The sequence below is a fragment of the Cervus elaphus genome, chromosome 21 (assembly GCF_910594005.1).
Source record: "Cervus elaphus chromosome 21, mCerEla1.1, whole genome shotgun sequence".
Taxonomy (NCBI): Eukaryota; Metazoa; Chordata; class Mammalia; order Artiodactyla; family Cervidae; genus Cervus; species Cervus elaphus.
In genome coordinates this window covers 32,714,475-32,731,414 of record NC_057835.1, presented here as the reverse complement: position 1 = coordinate 32,731,414, position 16,940 = coordinate 32,714,475, and the positions used below count along the sequence as shown (strand labels likewise).

Sequence of the window (16,940 nt, the reverse complement as noted above, 5' to 3'; positions counted from 1 at the left end):
TGGGTAATACTGTGCATTTTCTACTCAGGATATAGTTGAATAGGGGGAAAAAATACTCAATGGCTATGCTGGATAATTTTTAATGTGATACAGTTTTTTGTTAATTTTTTGAGGTATAGCTTATGTTCTTAATTCCTAACTGTATTCACTTTTATAAGGAGAGACATGATATACTGCAGACTATCTAGAAAGTAAATATTTAGAGATAAACTCATGAGATATTTTATTTCCCTTACAATTTATGTTCTGTGCTCATGGAGGAAGCTAGGGTGATGGAAGTAACAGGTAAAGGTACTAGTACCTAATGGTTTGTCATTGGGTCAAATTTAAACACTTATAAAGCACATATTAACTGGTGATTCTTACTTGTTTGCAAGAGAATGTTCACTCCATATAACTTTTATTTCTTAGAACTAACCATTATAGTTCACATGAAATGTATGTCATCATTACATGACAACACACATTTTTAAGTAAATGATTTTGTCTTTGAGATTCAAATGACTGTTTAAATGAAATAGACTTTCATTCCATAATTTCTAAGAACTGGCCAATATATTTAAAATTTTATAAATGCCTTTGTTTTATACTTTAGATGGAATATTTTTGAGGTATTTGAAATCACTTTTGAATTTTTAAATCTAAAAGCATACAAGAAGTAGTACTTTCTCCAAAATTCAGTATTTTTTAACTTTATTTTTAACTAATTTTAGACTTACAAGGAAAGCTATAAAAATAGTATTCATTTTTTAAAAACAAAGTCCTCAGACTAAACAATGCAGGACTCAGCCAGTTGAAGATCTTAGTTAATCCCTGACCTTTGGAGATGTTTATCCACAGAAGGGCAACGCACAGAAGTAACACCAGAGTGGCAGAGGTAATTTGAGTTTGTGTTCCACCCAGATCCTCCATAGTTCAAATCAGTGTTTTGTTTTCATAAAAAAGAAATAATTTTTCTAAGTTGTAAAAAGAGCTAACTTTGTTGAATAATTCCAGATTTTTCTTAATTTCACTTTCTCGAGAAATCTGCACTTTAAAGAATTGTATTTGCTTGATGCTTCTGCAGTAGAAAATGTAAATTATTCACTGCTCCTGCTTTCTGATACATTTATAGATTTAATAGAGTTCCTTTCCTCCTTCATGGCTGTTTATGTTTCTGTGGAGGCCTGGTTAAGAAAATCTTTTTTTTTTTTTTTTTTATGGAAGTCTTAGATGGAGGGGACAAGCTGCACTTAGCACTTGAATTTTGACCATAGCTCTCCAGAAGGAGACTATACGTGGCAAATGCAGCTACACTTGCTTGAATAGACAGTGCATGATTTAATGTTTTAACCAATTGGGTACATAATCTCAGTCTCGCTCACAATAAGAAATTATTTGTCTTCCATTTCCTAAGAGGAGATAAGGATATTAACAAAGAAATCCTTATACCAAGTTCTTCAATAATTGCCAGAGCAGAGTAAATGCATAAAATGAGGTTAGGTCATGAAGCATTTTTATGTCTAAAACTAAATTCTCATCTCTAAACATCCCTATTAACATAGCAGATTTGAGTTGCAACCATCCTCCTAATAAAGTTATGAAATCTTTAAAATTGGGAAGCATTTGTAAATAATGGGTCCTTTAAATATCCCTGAACTTTATTCTAAAACTTATAAAGAGAAATAATAATTGTTTTATATAACCACTGATACCATTTTAGCATTTGATGAAGATGTTAATTTATGGTTGGTTAGCAGTTTATGGCTGTCATTAGTTTTTCAGTTTGGTCCACATTAGAAATCTATTTTTCTTTTTTATTTTAATCTGAGACAATTATATAAAGATATGGTTATGTTTTATCTAAAATGTATCATTCTAGTGTAGCATTTCAAATTATTCACAGATCATAGTTCTTATATGTGCATATATGAATTTAAAAATACAGCAATAAAATGCTTGAAACAGATCATAAATTTGCTTCATATTTTATTGCATCTCTGAATCAGGTTGAAAAGACAAGGGCAACTATGGTCTTTGGGAGAGAATTAACTCTTTCCCAATCTGGGGAGGAAAATGGTATCACATTGTGCATAATTAAAGCCAGCTCCCCATCAGAGCATCCTGGTGACTTAGGTAGGCTTGTCCATCACATATTGGAAGCTAGGTCTGCGGGTGGGTGGTAACTGCAAAATCCTCCTTCCCTTTGCAGTCTAGCCTTCCCAGCCCAGTCATTTCTCTTCCAAAGCTCCTAATCTGTGTTTCCGTACAGTCGGCAGGAGGGGACGCAAGGGAAAGGACAGGAAAGCGCTGCATGCACACTCGCATGCGCTTAGGGTGCCTGATGGTTTTGCAATAGTCCAGAAGTCTCCTGGATTATGTTAAGACGAGTTATTTAGGAAAAGTGGTAGAATTTAACTAAAATCGAGCTTCAGGGAAAGCGAGCTGATTTTCTTTGCCTGGCTGGGAAGAGATGAGGTTCTTTGGGGTTTAAAACTGAGGTGCTTTCGCAGAATTCCAGGGTTTGGCTGGGCTGTGGGTGCTTCTTATAAGCCGGGAATCTTCCGGTGATCTCACCAGGCCATGGCTGGTGCAAGGGACAGCCCGATCCTAGTGCCTTCCCTCGAAAGACTGGAGGCAGAGCCCTTGAAGTTCCCTTTCTATCCCTAGGAACGTGGGGGCTGAATGGCCTTGCGCCCCACAGGAGGGGCCCAGAACGTCAGCCAATCCAGGGATGCTCTGCTGCTGTGGAGCCCAGGTCCCTCCCGGGGCGCAGCCGGAGCAGAGCAGGGGCACACGTTGTGGACATCATCTGGTCCGCAACACTGGGCTGGCCTGCGGGAAAGCCGCTCCCTCCTTCCTCCTGCCCTCCCAGGTCCCCAGCACAAACACTGGCCTTCCTCCTGCCCTCCCAGGTCCCCAGCACAAACACTGGCCCTGACCCTGGCCCTGGGGCCAAACAGACACCTGGTTACTTCGCACAGTCTACAGAACCTGGTTCTGATAAACACACATCAACTGATCAGAAAAGCCAGAGATCCGGCAGGGAGAGAAGAAACTCCTGTCCTGAGAACTGTTTGTTTTTTCCTCTTAAGTTACCTTTTCCTGGTTTTCCTTCCTGTTTCCTTCTCCTGTGCCCAATGTCTGACTTAAAAGGACAACTTTAACCCGCAGCTCATTGGCTTGGCAGATCCAGGGGCATCCAACTTTGTAAGCGCCAAGGCAGAGCTCGAAAAGGCGCGACTCATTTATGGTGCCCACACAACAGAAAATGTTCATTCATGTAAAGTTGCTTGGCAAGTGATTAATTTAGTCTGACCTGCGTTGTAATTAAAAGAATGCTTTTGTTTCCGACGTTTGTTTTGCAATTTAATTCTGTTTACAGGCAACATTGTCTGGTTGTCCCACCCCATCCCCCACTTCCCCACTGCATTACACTTTCATCAAAGGTTTTTACTAAGGAGCCTCTTCTGGGCAGGACTCATTACCTTCCCGCCTGTCACCAGAGCACGCTGGGGTCTCCGCTCAGCGCGTCTCCGCCCGGCAGAGCCGCCACTGTGTGTTGCGAACTGGGAAGTGATCTCTCATCATTATTTTTCAAAGTCTGGGAAGTGTATTATCCTTTTTCCTAGTGGTAATTAGTTACCATAGCATCTAATACGTAAATGTGCCCAGAGCACACCATTAACAGTTAAACGGAGGATTCAATTTAACACATGATTATATCTTTCATAAGTCATTACATTGGAAAAGTCAATGCCACTCAGGCTGGAACAATCTCAGGGTCCCGGGCGCGGAGAAAGGTTCGGTTCCGGCGTCAGGGCCAAGAGCGCGTGGAGACGTGAACCGGTGAGCCTTGGCCCTCCCCAGTGAGCTGTTGGCAGGAAGGATGGTGCTGGGTACGACAGGAAGGAGCAAAAATTTAAGCGCAGCACGGGGTCTTAGAAGGGATGCCCAGCTGCAGAGAATGAGAGCGCTTCGTTGCGCGCGCGCTCACACAAGCGCGCGCGCACACACTCATGCGCGCGCACACACACACTTACAGGCACCGCAGAGAGGGAGGAGGGTCTAACTAGTGAGCTCTCCGAAGATGGTCATTTGCGGGTTCTATAGGAAGGAGTCCACGAAGAGCCCCAGAGCGCTTCATTCCTGTAGGTGCCCAATGTCAAATTGGAGATGGGATCTAAATGGGAATTCGAAATTAGAGAAAGATATTGAAGTTAGACACTAGAGAAGGAAACCGGTGGAATAAAAGGCCAAGTGAGACTCTGGTTCCTCTCTCACTGTCTCGGCCTACAGTCAGTTCTCTAAGAAACTCAAGCAGCCGGAATCCTTCCGGCGGCGCACTCCCCGCAGAAGCACCCCAAGGCGCAGTGGATGCAGGCTCTGAAGCTGACCGAAGTACTCCGACAGACGCCGCCGTTTTAGGAGCCAGGGTCTCTGTTCTGGCCCAAGGGTACTTCAGCAAGATCACCCTGACCCTTTGGTGCTCAGTCACCCAATCCTGAAGTGTATGCTGCGCAATGGGAAGACATCTGGGGCCAGAAGTGTGTGCACCAACTTTCCACCCTGGGCTGAAAATACAGGAGTCCAGCGGGCCTCGGAAAGCGGCCCAGGGCTTTGCCAGGTGGGGGAAGAATTGTCTCTTCAATCAGTGGTTTCCCCTCCCTAAAAACTGCTGTTGAAGAAACTTTACAAAGGTTGGCTGAGGGCAGGGAATTCCACCAGTAAATCACCGAAAAGTCCTCTCTTGTTCCTTTCAGCTGTCCCCCATTTATTCCTAGAACTCAGCACTGGTCAAATCCTGTATTTGGAAAGAGAATTTATGTGTCTGAAATTATCAAAATGAAACTAAATATTATTAACCCTATTATTTGCATAATAGCTCATATTTGTCTGACATTTATCCTCTCCTTTCCCCCATCCCCATCCATTTCCAGTTTTTTCAGGACAAAGTTTGGAGATTGAGTTATTAAAGGAGTATGAGGATGGTGAGTATTTCTTTTTCCCCTGAAGTTCAAGATTTCTTATTTGTACTATTTCTAATCAGAGTTGAACATCACAGAGGTTACAGAGAGTATATTAAGGAGGTCCTCTTAATAATGAGAACTATTAAGCAGTAAAATCCTGCAACAAATATGTCCTCTACAATGTTAACATGCAAAATAGAAAAAAAAAAAATCGACTGATGGTGGCTCTGGTTAATTCCTAATCAGAATGATGGACAGCCGGGCCAGAACAATACAAACTAATGGCTGTGTTGCTGAGCACTTTACCCCTTGATTAAAGACACCCAATTATGGCGCAGAACAGTGTCGTAATTATGTTTCTTAATCACATCCAGGAGGTTTAATTGCCTTAACGATGTGTTTCATTAAATGAATTTAGGTATTATAGTCGACAGTTTTCATACACAGTTGTTTTCAAATTAACATAATATTAGACATCGTCATGGAAATTGTTTTAATAATCATAATTAGACGCACCCAGGCTTTGTCTGGTAAATGCTGAGAGACGGGTCTTCTCCTGCCTGGGGGCTGCCCTGGTCTCTTCCGTCCCTCTACCCCCACTCCCAGACTGGGAGGGCTTCAGCTTCAAGGCCCTTTGCTGTGATGTTTTCTGAAAAGTTACAGGTTCTGATTAATCTTTTTTGATGGCAAGTGGAGCAGAAAATATCCTCCCTCACCCCCTACTAAGTTTGATGGCATTTAGGGATATCATTATGAGCTGAGACTATACAGACCAAAACGCAATCAGCAAACTGCCTATAGAGGAAACACTCTAACTTCACGACCACCATCTCTATAACCTTCACCACAATAAAAATAAAACCTTCTAAATGTGAGGGCATTAGGAAAGTCCAAATACAAGCCTATACAGCCATTCTTTAATAGAATCAACGCCCAACCCAATCCAAACATAGCCCCTACAAATCTCATTAACAAGCAACACTAGTACATTGTAAAAATCTCTATGGACATTGTTTACACGTATCATTCAACCTGGTTGACTCTTTGATCACACAAAAAAGGGGAAAGCCACAATAGAATGCATCCTCAGAGAATCTAAATTCATCTGTTTTCCTTGGCTTTCTGGAAGTTGGAGATAGAAATTTTTGAAATAAAAACTCTTTAAGAAACTTTAGTCTCTCTGATGGGCCTTGGTGCCATTAGTTAACCATGCCATACAAAGTGGGAAAAGATTTCCAGGGAGAGAAGGGCCTTCAAAGTTCATGCCAGCAGACCGGAGCTCTAGACCTCCTCTGTGTCTCATCACTGACCCCATTTCTCTCTCCTCCAATGACCAGGCCCAGCCATCCTCTTTTAACAAGTAAACAAGTGAACTAGGGCTGCTCCTAACTGCGTATCCCTGACAGAACTTTAGTTTCACCTTCTCTAAAACTCCTTTCTTTCTTGTTACCTTTCAAGCAAAGAGTTACACAGAAAAGAGGTGATGGCTCCTTCCACAAAGCACAGCATAATAAAATGTTTGATCAAAATATTTTAATAAAGATTCTTTCTGACATAGATACACATACAAATGGTCGTACATAGCTGTCATAGTCTGATTGACCTATTTAATATATATATCATTCTTTACACATCCAAAACCCGCCAAGAGATCCATCACAACTCCCCACTCACCATCCAACCTGACAAACTGAATTTGTATTATCTGCAAGGAGTGGAAAATAGCAGGACTCCATTTTTTAAAAAAGGTTTTCTGGATTTTCGTAGGCTAGAAAGGCAGGCAAACAGCCATGCAAACTAAAACTGAAAGCTCGCTTTGGGTAAATAGCTTCTTGCTCTTCCTTAGTTTTATTTTATTTCTTTTTAATTGTTTTTTAGAAAAATAACAAAGAATATCACACCATAGGCAAATCAAACCAGTCTTTCAACTTAAATAATTCTCCACAGTTAAAATAACTTATATATGTACACATATATTAAAAGCAATTAAATTAGACCTTTTAAAAATGCACAGCACAGCCTGGAAAAAGTATTTGTTTAGCATGTTCTTACTTATAGGATCTATTGCTGTGATGTCTTTCCTTTTTAGAATGCAAAAGAGTTCCCTTTTGGACAAAAAAAGAGATCAATTCATTCATCAATTAAGAATACACCTTTCCTGTAATTTTTGGACTGAAGCAATTTATTAAAGCTCAATTTAAATACAGGGATGATGCAACTGAAGATATCCAGGTGACCTTTGATAAACCTAAGCAGCTCAGATACATCAATATGTCTCTTCATACTTGTTGGCAAATAAACCCTTTTAAACACTTGGCACACAATATAAGTTAATCTATAAAACAGAATTTTAGAGGCATTAAAAAAAATCTGCACATAAGACCCCATGACCTTAACATATGATAAATACTGTTGATGTGGAAAGGTCATTGATGAATAACAAATAAATACCATGAATCGTTAATACATCATTGCAGAGTGGAAAGTAACAAGGTGCACATAAATATTTTTAAATGCAATTTCTTTCAGCCACAGTCAGTTTCTTTATATCACTCTTGCCAAAACTTTTGAGCATTTTCACAGGATTAAAGTTCAGAGACAATAAAAAATACAAGTCTTTCATAGCAACGTGTCTCTTTCTGTTGTTTTTGTTTTTTGTTTTTTTTCACTTAAATAAATCTACATTTCAAGTTTTTCTCCTGGCTCAGAATCAAAATTTATTTTCAAGTGCCCTTTCTGATTTGTCTGAATGAATATTCCGTCCCACAAGCCACCCAACCCCGGACTCCTCCTTTCCCCCTCAGCACTAGCCAATTTCACAATTATCAGTAGGATTACTATTTTGCCCTGGAATACCCTCCACACTTAATAACGACTATTTCTCAACTTGTTTTTTAACCTTAAAGGCAAACTGCTTCCTCGTGGTCTAGGCTGCCACCAAAGTTGCCACTTTTCCGAGGAAAAAATAAAGACATCTATCCTCCATACCAACTTCACCTCACTCCCCACCCCAAAGACCAAGATTCTGGGGTTGTCGAGGCCAGAAGTCCCGAGTGTCTCTGATACTTCTCAGTTCTCGCCTCCGCTTTGTCTGTTCTGCAAGTGCTTCACAACTACGAGAGGACCAAATAAAAGGGGTGGTGAGCAGCTGTGCACTGTCCTCTAGCTTTGGGGTCGGTCTGGTGTTTTTCGGGGCGGGGTGGTGGTGGTGGTGGTGGTGGTGGGTGGGTGGGGGGGGATGTTTAAGGCTTCTCCGTGCACTGTTTGCAGAGGCTGGAGGAGACGCTATTGAACAGGGCGCACTTCTCCGGGCAGGAGGCGGCCGGGGGCAGCCCGGCGCTGAACGGGTATCCGGCCGCCTGCTCGTAGGCGCCAAGCGCCGGGTGCAGGGCAGCGGCCGCGGCCGCCGCCGCCGCGGAGCTGGGCAGGGAGGCGGCGGAGATGGCCTGGCCCTGGTTGAGGTAGGCGACGAGGCGCCGCATCTCCTCCAGGGCCTGCGCCTGCATGAGGATGTAGTTCTTGGCGAGCAGCAGCGTGGCGATCTTGGAGAGCTTCCGCACCGAGGGGCTGTGCGCGTAGGGGATCACCGCGCGCAGCTCGTCCAGCGCGTCGTTCAGGTCGTGCATCCGCCGGCGCTCGCGGGCGTTGATGTTGAGCCGCAGCGCCTTCTGCTCTTTGGATTTCTTGCTGCCGCCGCTGCCCCCGCCGCCGCCGCCGCCGCTACCCGCGCCGCCGCCGCTGCTCGGGGCCCCCGGGGGGGCGCCGGCGCCGCCGTGGAGGAGGGCGTTGGAGCAGCCCTCGGCCGCCTTGGTGCCGCCGCCTCCCGCGCCCGGGGAGGCCCGCGGGTCGCTGCCTCCGGGCCGCAGCACCAGCTCGCAGCGGCCGTCGCTGTCGTCGTCGGGGCTCTGCTCGCCGCCGCTGCTCTCGGCCACCGAGCCCCGGCCGGCGCTCTCGCCGTATTTGAGGCACAGGGCCGCCCCGGCCGGCAGGCTGCTCAGGCTGGGGTCGCCCCCCACGCCGGCGGAGCCCACGAGCAGCCCGGGGACGCCCACCCCGCCGCCGCCGCCGCCTCCCGCGCCGCCGCCTCCCCCGGGCGGCGGCAGCAGCAGCCCTGCCCCCTCGGGGTCAGCCGGCTCGAAGCAGCCGAGGGGCGACGACGAGGAGGACGCCGGGCGCTCCCGGGGCGGCGGTGCCAGGGACAGGTCCATGCCCGGGGGCGTGGAGCGGAAAGCCGCCTCCAAGCGCTTGGCGGCGGAGGCGCTCAGGCTCTTGTGCAGGTAGAGGTCGTCTTCGCCCGCGGCGGCCGCGCCGAGGTGCAGCCCGCGCTCCATGGTCCGGCCCCGGCGCGCAGCCCCGGCCCGCCGCCGCCTCCTGGGCTCGAGAGTCGGGCGGCGCCTCAGACGCGCCCGAGCCGGTCTCCGGGGCTGGTACGCGCGTCGGTCCCGGAGCTGCTGGCAGCCCTCTCCCCTTCTTTTTCTTTTTCGCCTTCCCCCGCGCTCGCCGCCTCCTCTTCTTCTTCTTCTTCGTCTCCAGCCGATGGTGCTGGCTGCTGGGGCTCACCATGGGCCGCGGCCCCGCATGGTGGGAGGGTGGGCGCGCAGGGTGTGGAGCCGCCGCCGCCGCCGCCGCTCTGAGCCCAGCCCCGCGCCTCCTCTCCGCACCGTTTATCTTGCTTGGATTCACCTTCAAGAGATTTCCGGACCCATCAACCAGCCGCCGCCACAGACGGGGGAGTCTTTTACATCATTATCTCTGAGTAGGTTATTATGAAGAAGAGTCGCCTGTTGGGACAGCGCTTTCTACCCAATCAGGTTAACGTTTTAATTAATAGGATTAAAACGGTAACAAACAATCGCAGGCGCTATCTGGCCGCGAGTCTGAATAGTTTCATTTCCCAGGTCTGAAGACAGGCAGCAGCTAGAGCTTTATAAAAGGCGCCTGCTCCATTATTCTGCCTGCCATCTGTATACACAGCTTAGCGCATATGTTTGCAAGGCGCTGGGTCCTGTTAGTAACCCAACAACTGCCTTTAGCTTGACATGTGTGGCGACTTTCACTCATCAATGAGCACACTAAAAGCCCTACTTAGAGTCGACGATGTTCTTTGCTCCTTCAGAAAATTGAGAATCGGCGGCGAAGCCTGGGAGTCCAGGGAAAAGCAGACGCCCCCCCCCCCCCGCAACCGCACCCCGTCCCCCCCCGCCCCCCGCCCTTCTCGCCACTGCTGTCTTATTGCTACATGACCCTTCCGGGGGAGACTGATACTCCACTCCTGTTCATAGGATGACTCTGATCTGGATTTGGATATGGGACTTTGGGGGGGGGGGGGGACACGGTGTCTCCGCTGGCTTGCCCTAAATTCACCCAAGATTCTTAGCTAGTAAAACAGCAAAGCAATCGCCCCCCCTCCCCCCCCCCCCCCCGCCCCAAGACACAGCCTTATTCCGCCCCCGCCACTATGCTCCCTGCCCATTTCCTACCCGGATTGGGCCCGGGGAGGGGTGGGGGGAGTGCAGACCATTAGATTTTTTGTAAAGGTGGTGGTGGTGGGGGTTACTTTCGCAGCCGCCTCCAAACCACGGCTACAGTGATGGTGATGAAGAAGCACACGATTTCCTAACCAGGAAGAAACTGATTGCTCAAACTTCCCTCCAGATTAAAATCCAGTGGTTTCAGAATAGTCAGCTTCAACGGGAGTCAAACCCTCTCACACACTAAGTGGGACATCAGTGCATATTTATTTACCCGGAAACGTCGCCTCCAAGGCTAAGAAGCCATTCAGGGACAACTGGGTCTGCCTCGATTGTTCTTGGAGAGAGAGGAAGCCGAAGTGTGGAAACAAGTGCTGCTCCCCGGATGAGAAACGGGACTCTAGGTCCTCCAGCTCCTGGGTCCCGTGTCCGGGCGCACATGGTATTTAGCGGCTGGTTTTCCATCCTTACAACATAAGAAAAAACAATATTTCCCAACATCTCCAATAAATCTTCCTTATGTGGCAGAATTACTGAAGCCTATGAAATTTTTGGTTTCTCTGGTTTCATTAAAAACCTTTTAATTGTGGCTTTCAGAGTTGGCCCCAGGTGTTGGACTCTTTTCATTACATTTTGCTCTAATGTGATGAAATTCTAATTCTCTCCTTACCATATGGTTAAATTTCCCCACTGAGAATTAGTTGAAAAAGGAGAAATAATCTATTAATCTCTGTAATAGATTCACAAATGAGGTTCGCCACAGAACCTGTTTTTGAATGGTAATATCGGAACAGTTGGACGCCTTATTTCAGAAAAGAGGGATGAGGACGGCAGAGAAACGTCTGCGTTTTCACCTGGAAAGCAGGGAAAAGGGCCCAGCTCTATCTTTCCAAAATAACTGCCCGAGATTGAATCTCACGGGATCAGAAATACTACGCAGTAGTCGGTTACCTTCGCCCCTTGGGGTTGACTGGAACCCAAAGGTGGAGAAAGAGCTGGCGGGCTGCGGGAGGCTTTCCAGCCTGGGACCCCGGCCCTAGGCTCTTGAAGGCTCGATCCGGCCCACGTGTCTCGCCCGGGACCCCCAAGGCACGTAGACGTGCGGGGCGGCCCCTGGCTCATCGCTTCCCTCGCCCCTCCCTCCCCCGGCGCGCGCAGCTGTTAACCTCGGGCTTTAAGATGCTGAAAGACACGCTCCTGTAACTGTTTTTCAATTAGCAGCTTTGTTTTCACCGGGATCGTAAACAAAGGTTCTCTATAAACGTAGGTGAGTCGTGTGTGTCTGATACTAAATGACCCAAGAACTCTGGCCACTTGGGGGAGGACCGAGGCTGGCGCCGTCTGGGCTCTGGGCGGAGTGGAGACACGTTTCCGGTGTCGGACTCGGTTCTCCGTCCAGGCCGCCTTTCTGGTGCGCTGGCCGGCTGGATTCCTGCCGGACACTCAGTGGGCACTAGACAGACGAAGGAGCTACCGTGTCCGGGCCGAGTTGGGGGAGCCTGGGCACAGCTAGGAGCGCCACACGGAGCTGTGCCCTGCAGAACCGGACTGGCCAAACTGGGGCCACCACCCAAAGCGGTCAAGGCTCCGCTAGATCCCCGACCCTCGACAGACCCCAGTCCTCCGCTGCTGTCAGCTAACTAGGCATATCATGAACTTTTCCCTGGACCCCACTTCCGGTCCACCTTCCTCCCTCCTCCCTCTCTGGCCACCGGAACTTCTGAAACAAACTTTGGCGCAACTTCATTTCACTCACTAGGAGCTCCAAACCTCTTTCTTTGAAGGTTCAAGAAAATCCCCCAGGTCTCCCCGGAGGAGGTGGCTGCTTAATAGTCCCTGGAAATTTAGCTTGGGGAAACTGCTGAAGAATTTATAGAAGCTCTAAACGTGGGCCTTATAACAACCGTCGGGGAATGGTCTTTGAGGTTTATGCACTCGTAAACTTTTGCTGATTGCTTCTGGGAAGTTGTCAGGCACTTAACGCTGCATTTATCTTACAGGGCAATGAAAACACATCTGCCCGGTGTCTCATTACCTGGTTTAATCGTCGCCAGCCCTGAGTCACGGCCTAGGTTCTTTCTCAACACTTGAGGAGAAATCCCGCCGCCTGATTTCGGGCCAGCAAAGTGCTGACGTCAGCTGCTCACTTAGTACCCCTCTCTGGCCGCAGGAACTCCAGAAATGTCTGCGCTTGAACTTCATTCTGCCACGAAGAGGGGAAAGGGCCTGGGTTCCTCATCTAACTGCTAAGTCACTTCAGTGGTGTTCGACTCTGTGCGATCCCATCCCTGGGATTCTCCAGGCAAGGACACTGGAGTGGGTTGCCATTTCCTTCTCCAATGCATAAAAGTGAAAAGTGAAAGTGAAGTCGCTCAGCCAAGTCCGACTCTAAGTGACCCCATGGACTGCAGCCTACCAGGCTCCTCCGTCCATGGGATTTTCCAGGCAAGAGTACTGGAGTGGGGTGCCATTGCCTTCTCCGCCTCATCTAACTAGCAAGTTGGAAAGAGAGCAGAGGAAAAAACAAAGGAAACAGTTTCTGGTGGTCTGGGAAGGGTGGGAGGGTGGGGTGGGGTGAGGTGTGGAATCAGCCCTCGAGGGAAACTCCTGACCCACAGATGACCCCTGGGAATGAAACCTGGAAGCGAAATCCTCTGATTCTGCAGTTTCAGGGGTCAGTGTGAGTTACTGAAGCAATGGGGGGACAGGAAGCGCAGGGAACTGTTCCCTCTAGCCAGTCGAGGTGGTGGCAGCTCAGGCCACGCCATGGTCCAGGCGGCGGGTGGGCGCCGTCCAGGGAACCCCAGCAGGGTACCCTTGGTGCTGGGCTGCTGGGCAGACACGGATCCGGACAGGGAGCATTCTTGGCCGAGTGTTGCATACCAAATTTACAGACGCCAGCGCATGTTGTGCAAAGATGAATACAGTTTTGTTTCAGCAGGAAGGAACACACCTACGGCTTTGAAAGGACGCTTAAACACTTAACAAGCCACCCCGCATTGAAATGACAGGGCTATTGAATTTCAGACCAAACTGATTTTTTTAGGTCGTACTTACATTTCTTGGTGATCATCTTCATTATTATTTGCTTCTAATTTGAAATAGGAACCTGAATAAAATCAGAACGGTACACAATCGAATCCATCATTTAAGAGCAAAGCCAGGAGTTCCTCTTTGTTATTTCTATAGCCCTGATAAACAGCTTATTATTTATGAAGATTTAAAAGTTAGGAGAACCCTACAATACTGGGATTTGAGTATCTGTGTTTTCTGAAAGGGAGAATTGGACTTGTGTGAATGTGTTTTCCTTTATCTATTCGAGGACATTCTAGAAGGTAAAAAGCAAAGTTTGGCCAAAATGTCACGAACTTTTGCTTGGGAGCTGCTTGGAAAAGCAAATTCCCTGAGAGCCATGGAAACTGCCTGGGCTGCGCTGCCCTCGAGGCGGAGGAGCCAAGCCTTGGGGATTGCATCAGGCCGGGACCACGGTGACCCCGGCGGAACGTCCTCTTGGGAAATCGCCAGGGAGCTGGGGCTCGGAGCCCTCCTTCGCCTTGTCCAAAGCGCGCACAGGCAGGGCGCGTCCCCAGCGCTTCAGGCCCTCGCATTCTTGGCCGCTCTCCAGCCCCAATCAGAGGCACGCTGACCTTGAACTTGCATATGCCTACAGGCTCCCCTCGCCTGCTCGGCGTTGTTTGGTGAATCTTAGATCGGTTCGAAGTCGGTACAGCAGAAGTTAGTCATCCTGCGCCCCCGCCAGCTTCGGGAACGCAGGATCGATTTGGTGGCGGAGAGCTTCAAGCCCATCGAGCTCCTGAAGTCAAGCCTTTCGGCCCCCGTTTGTTTATTCATCAGTCTTTTCTTACCCTCTTGGCTGGGTCCCCCACAGCTCAGTGCGAAGAGATGCTGTATGTCCGCGTGTGCGTTGGGGGTTGGCGGGGCTGATGGGGAGGAGGGCCGCGAAGGAGCAGGGGCCGCGGGAGGTGGACCAGCCCTGGCAGCGCGCCAAGGTCCGCAGCATTAGGGCTGAAGTGCTTGGCAATTCCGAGGACTTCGACCTTGGAAAAGCAGAAACCTGTTGATATAAAGTTCTTTCGTGAAGATTTTCTTCCCCTTTTCTTTATCTATTTTAAGGAAAAGAGGTTGATCCTCACGACTCTTTGGCGACTAGCTGGCTTAAGTGTGAACAAACATTGAAGGGAAAGGCTCAAACCGCCCCCCACCCTACCCCCAAGACAAGCAGCTTTTTCGGCGCGAGGATGCGCCCCAGGCGGACGCTCAGGCAGGTCCCCAGGCTCGCAGCGAAGGGCTCACCTGGCTTCCAGGTGACTTTTAAGGGGAGGGGCGTGGTATAGCCCTGCTGGGACTCCAGCCGTAGGGCAGGATACCCAGATAAAGGGAAACAGTGAAAAGAGTTTCCGAAGAATTCACTGCCTTCTTGGCTACCTGGACATATTCCTTAGAGGTTGATAATACTTATTTTTGTTACATGCGTTTATCTTTTGGGACCTTGGAAAACGTTCGATTTTTTTTGGGGGGGGCGGGAAATTGTTGGCCTAAAAAAAGTGAACACTTTTAGGGCTTGTCTTGATGTCCACGGATTAAGAAGAAATAAACTGAAGAGGGCTCAATTCTGCTTTGGGGTTTTAGCTTTGAGATTTAAAACCCACAGCGCCATCTCCTGGCAGTGAGGAGAACCTAACGATGGATGACAACATACTTAAATACTGAGAATGAAGTATTCAAATATGAGAGACACTTTATTTTACGCCTCAAAAATTATTTCAGTGATAAATTGATTGCGGTGATAAAAGATGAGCTGGAAATTTATGATCATTAAAGGCTGTCAGACACAATCCCGGAAGCTAATTATTTGTGAATAGAAGTTTGTATGCTGTTTTTACACACATCGTTTTTATAGATTCGGATATAGTTATTATTCTAGGGACTTGTGATAAAATATGATTCTTTAATTTATCATCAATACATAATTTGATGGAAGAAATTAAATCCCAGATTAATTTCTAAATCAGTATTTGAACCAGTTATTTTATGCAAAAGATACTGTAACTTCATAAATATCTCAGTGCTCTCAGGCGTTAATTGACTAGTGAAAAGCAATTGCTGAATTACTATTGGGATATTTTAATCACCAAAGCATTTCTTGTTAAGTATAGGTTTATTTATTAAAACCAGTTGTCTTTTTTTTACTTTTTCTGGGTTATGCTTACCATGTAATATGATAGAAAGGAGACTACTGTGAGATGATGCTATGTTGAAACAAGTTCTCCTCCTAGTGCCTCATCGAATTTTACTAATCAACATTAGTAAAGAATCTGCCCCATTTTCCTCAATAGCCCTTCACTTTCTTGAACAGTCTTCTCAACTCACAATCTTTCAGAATGTCTAATTTAGGCTTTCTGAGCCTGAAATGTCATCTGAAGCTAAACTGTTTTCCAAAAATTTAATGCACATAATAGAACCATGGATACCTAACACTTTTGTGAATTAAAATATTTCTAAAGTGTAGTTTTGCAAGCCCTGCTCCCTTTTGTAAGTAAGATCAAAATCCAGTAAAGAGATGATATCCTAATTAAGAACATTTCTCATCTATGATAATATGCTCAGGCCAGCTGCTTGAAATACAAATGAAAGTAGATATGCTTTTTGTAGTGTACAAAATATTATGAGTATCCTTCAAAAATATTGTAGATCAAACAGACAAATGTAAACTTCACTTCAGTTGAAAGATTAATTTTATTTGATTAATTAAAGTGAAGCTCTATTAAGCCAAATATTTGGACTCATTTACTCTGTCAATGTAAGCCTTCCTGTTTGAAAGAAATTTGATTATATATAGGAGGAACAAGATAAACAGATGGTTAGCTAGAGAGCTTTTCACAGTTGAAATTTTTAAACTTAACATGGATAAGTTTGACACCTCAAACACTTTCGATGAGGTCATTTGATCTATTCTAGCAATGCAGTATTGCTGCACGTAATCATTTTAACTTATGTTTAAGAAACATTTAACTTGGTTTTTCTATTAGTGTATTTGGATTAAAATGGTACTGTTTGAGCTGCCCACTTAGAAATACACACACACACGCACACACTTACATACATACACATATACACATATTTGTGCTATATTTTCTCAGTGTTAAGTATTAAAAAAGGAAATCACCAGTGATAAGGCATCATGACATGAGTGTCTTAACATAAAAATAACATTCCTCTGATGAAATACTTCATTTGGGGATGTGAAGGGGGGCATCATTTGCTACAATGCCATTGGCAGGAAAACCAGGATATCTGTCTAATGTCCAGCACTGCCCTTGTGGAGAACAGATGTCACCAAGAGGCAGGGAGAAATGAAAGTTAGTCCTAAAGTGACATTAAGAGTTGGGCTTCCCTGGTGGCTAAGATGGTAAAGAATCTGCCTGCAATACAGGAGACCCAGGTTCAATTCCTGGGCTGGGAAGATCCCCTGGAAAAGGGAATGGCTATCCACTACAAA

At 46.7% G+C, this 16,940-nt stretch overlaps 2 protein-coding genes across 5 annotated transcripts in view; one reads left to right on the top strand and one right to left on the bottom strand.

Moving 5' to 3' along the window:
* The window catches only part of LOC122678934 (cytochrome P450 7B1), a 735,200-nt gene that overhangs the window by 172,754 nt on the left and 545,506 nt on the right, over positions 1–16,940 (top strand). The window lies entirely within an intron of this gene.
* On the bottom strand, positions 6,466–9,499 carry BHLHE22 (basic helix-loop-helix family member e22). The gene has a single exon (XM_043879095.1). It carries the CDS (start codon positions 9,278–9,280, stop codon positions 8,192–8,194), a length of 1,089 nt encoding a protein of 362 aa, XP_043735030.1. The 5' UTR covers positions 9,281–9,499; the 3' UTR covers positions 6,466–8,191.

Coding starts and splice junctions, on each gene's coding strand:
- BHLHE22 (XM_043879095.1), bottom strand. CDS start 9,280: ATGGAGCGCGGGCTGCACCTCGGCGCGGCCGCCGCGGGCGAAGACGAC.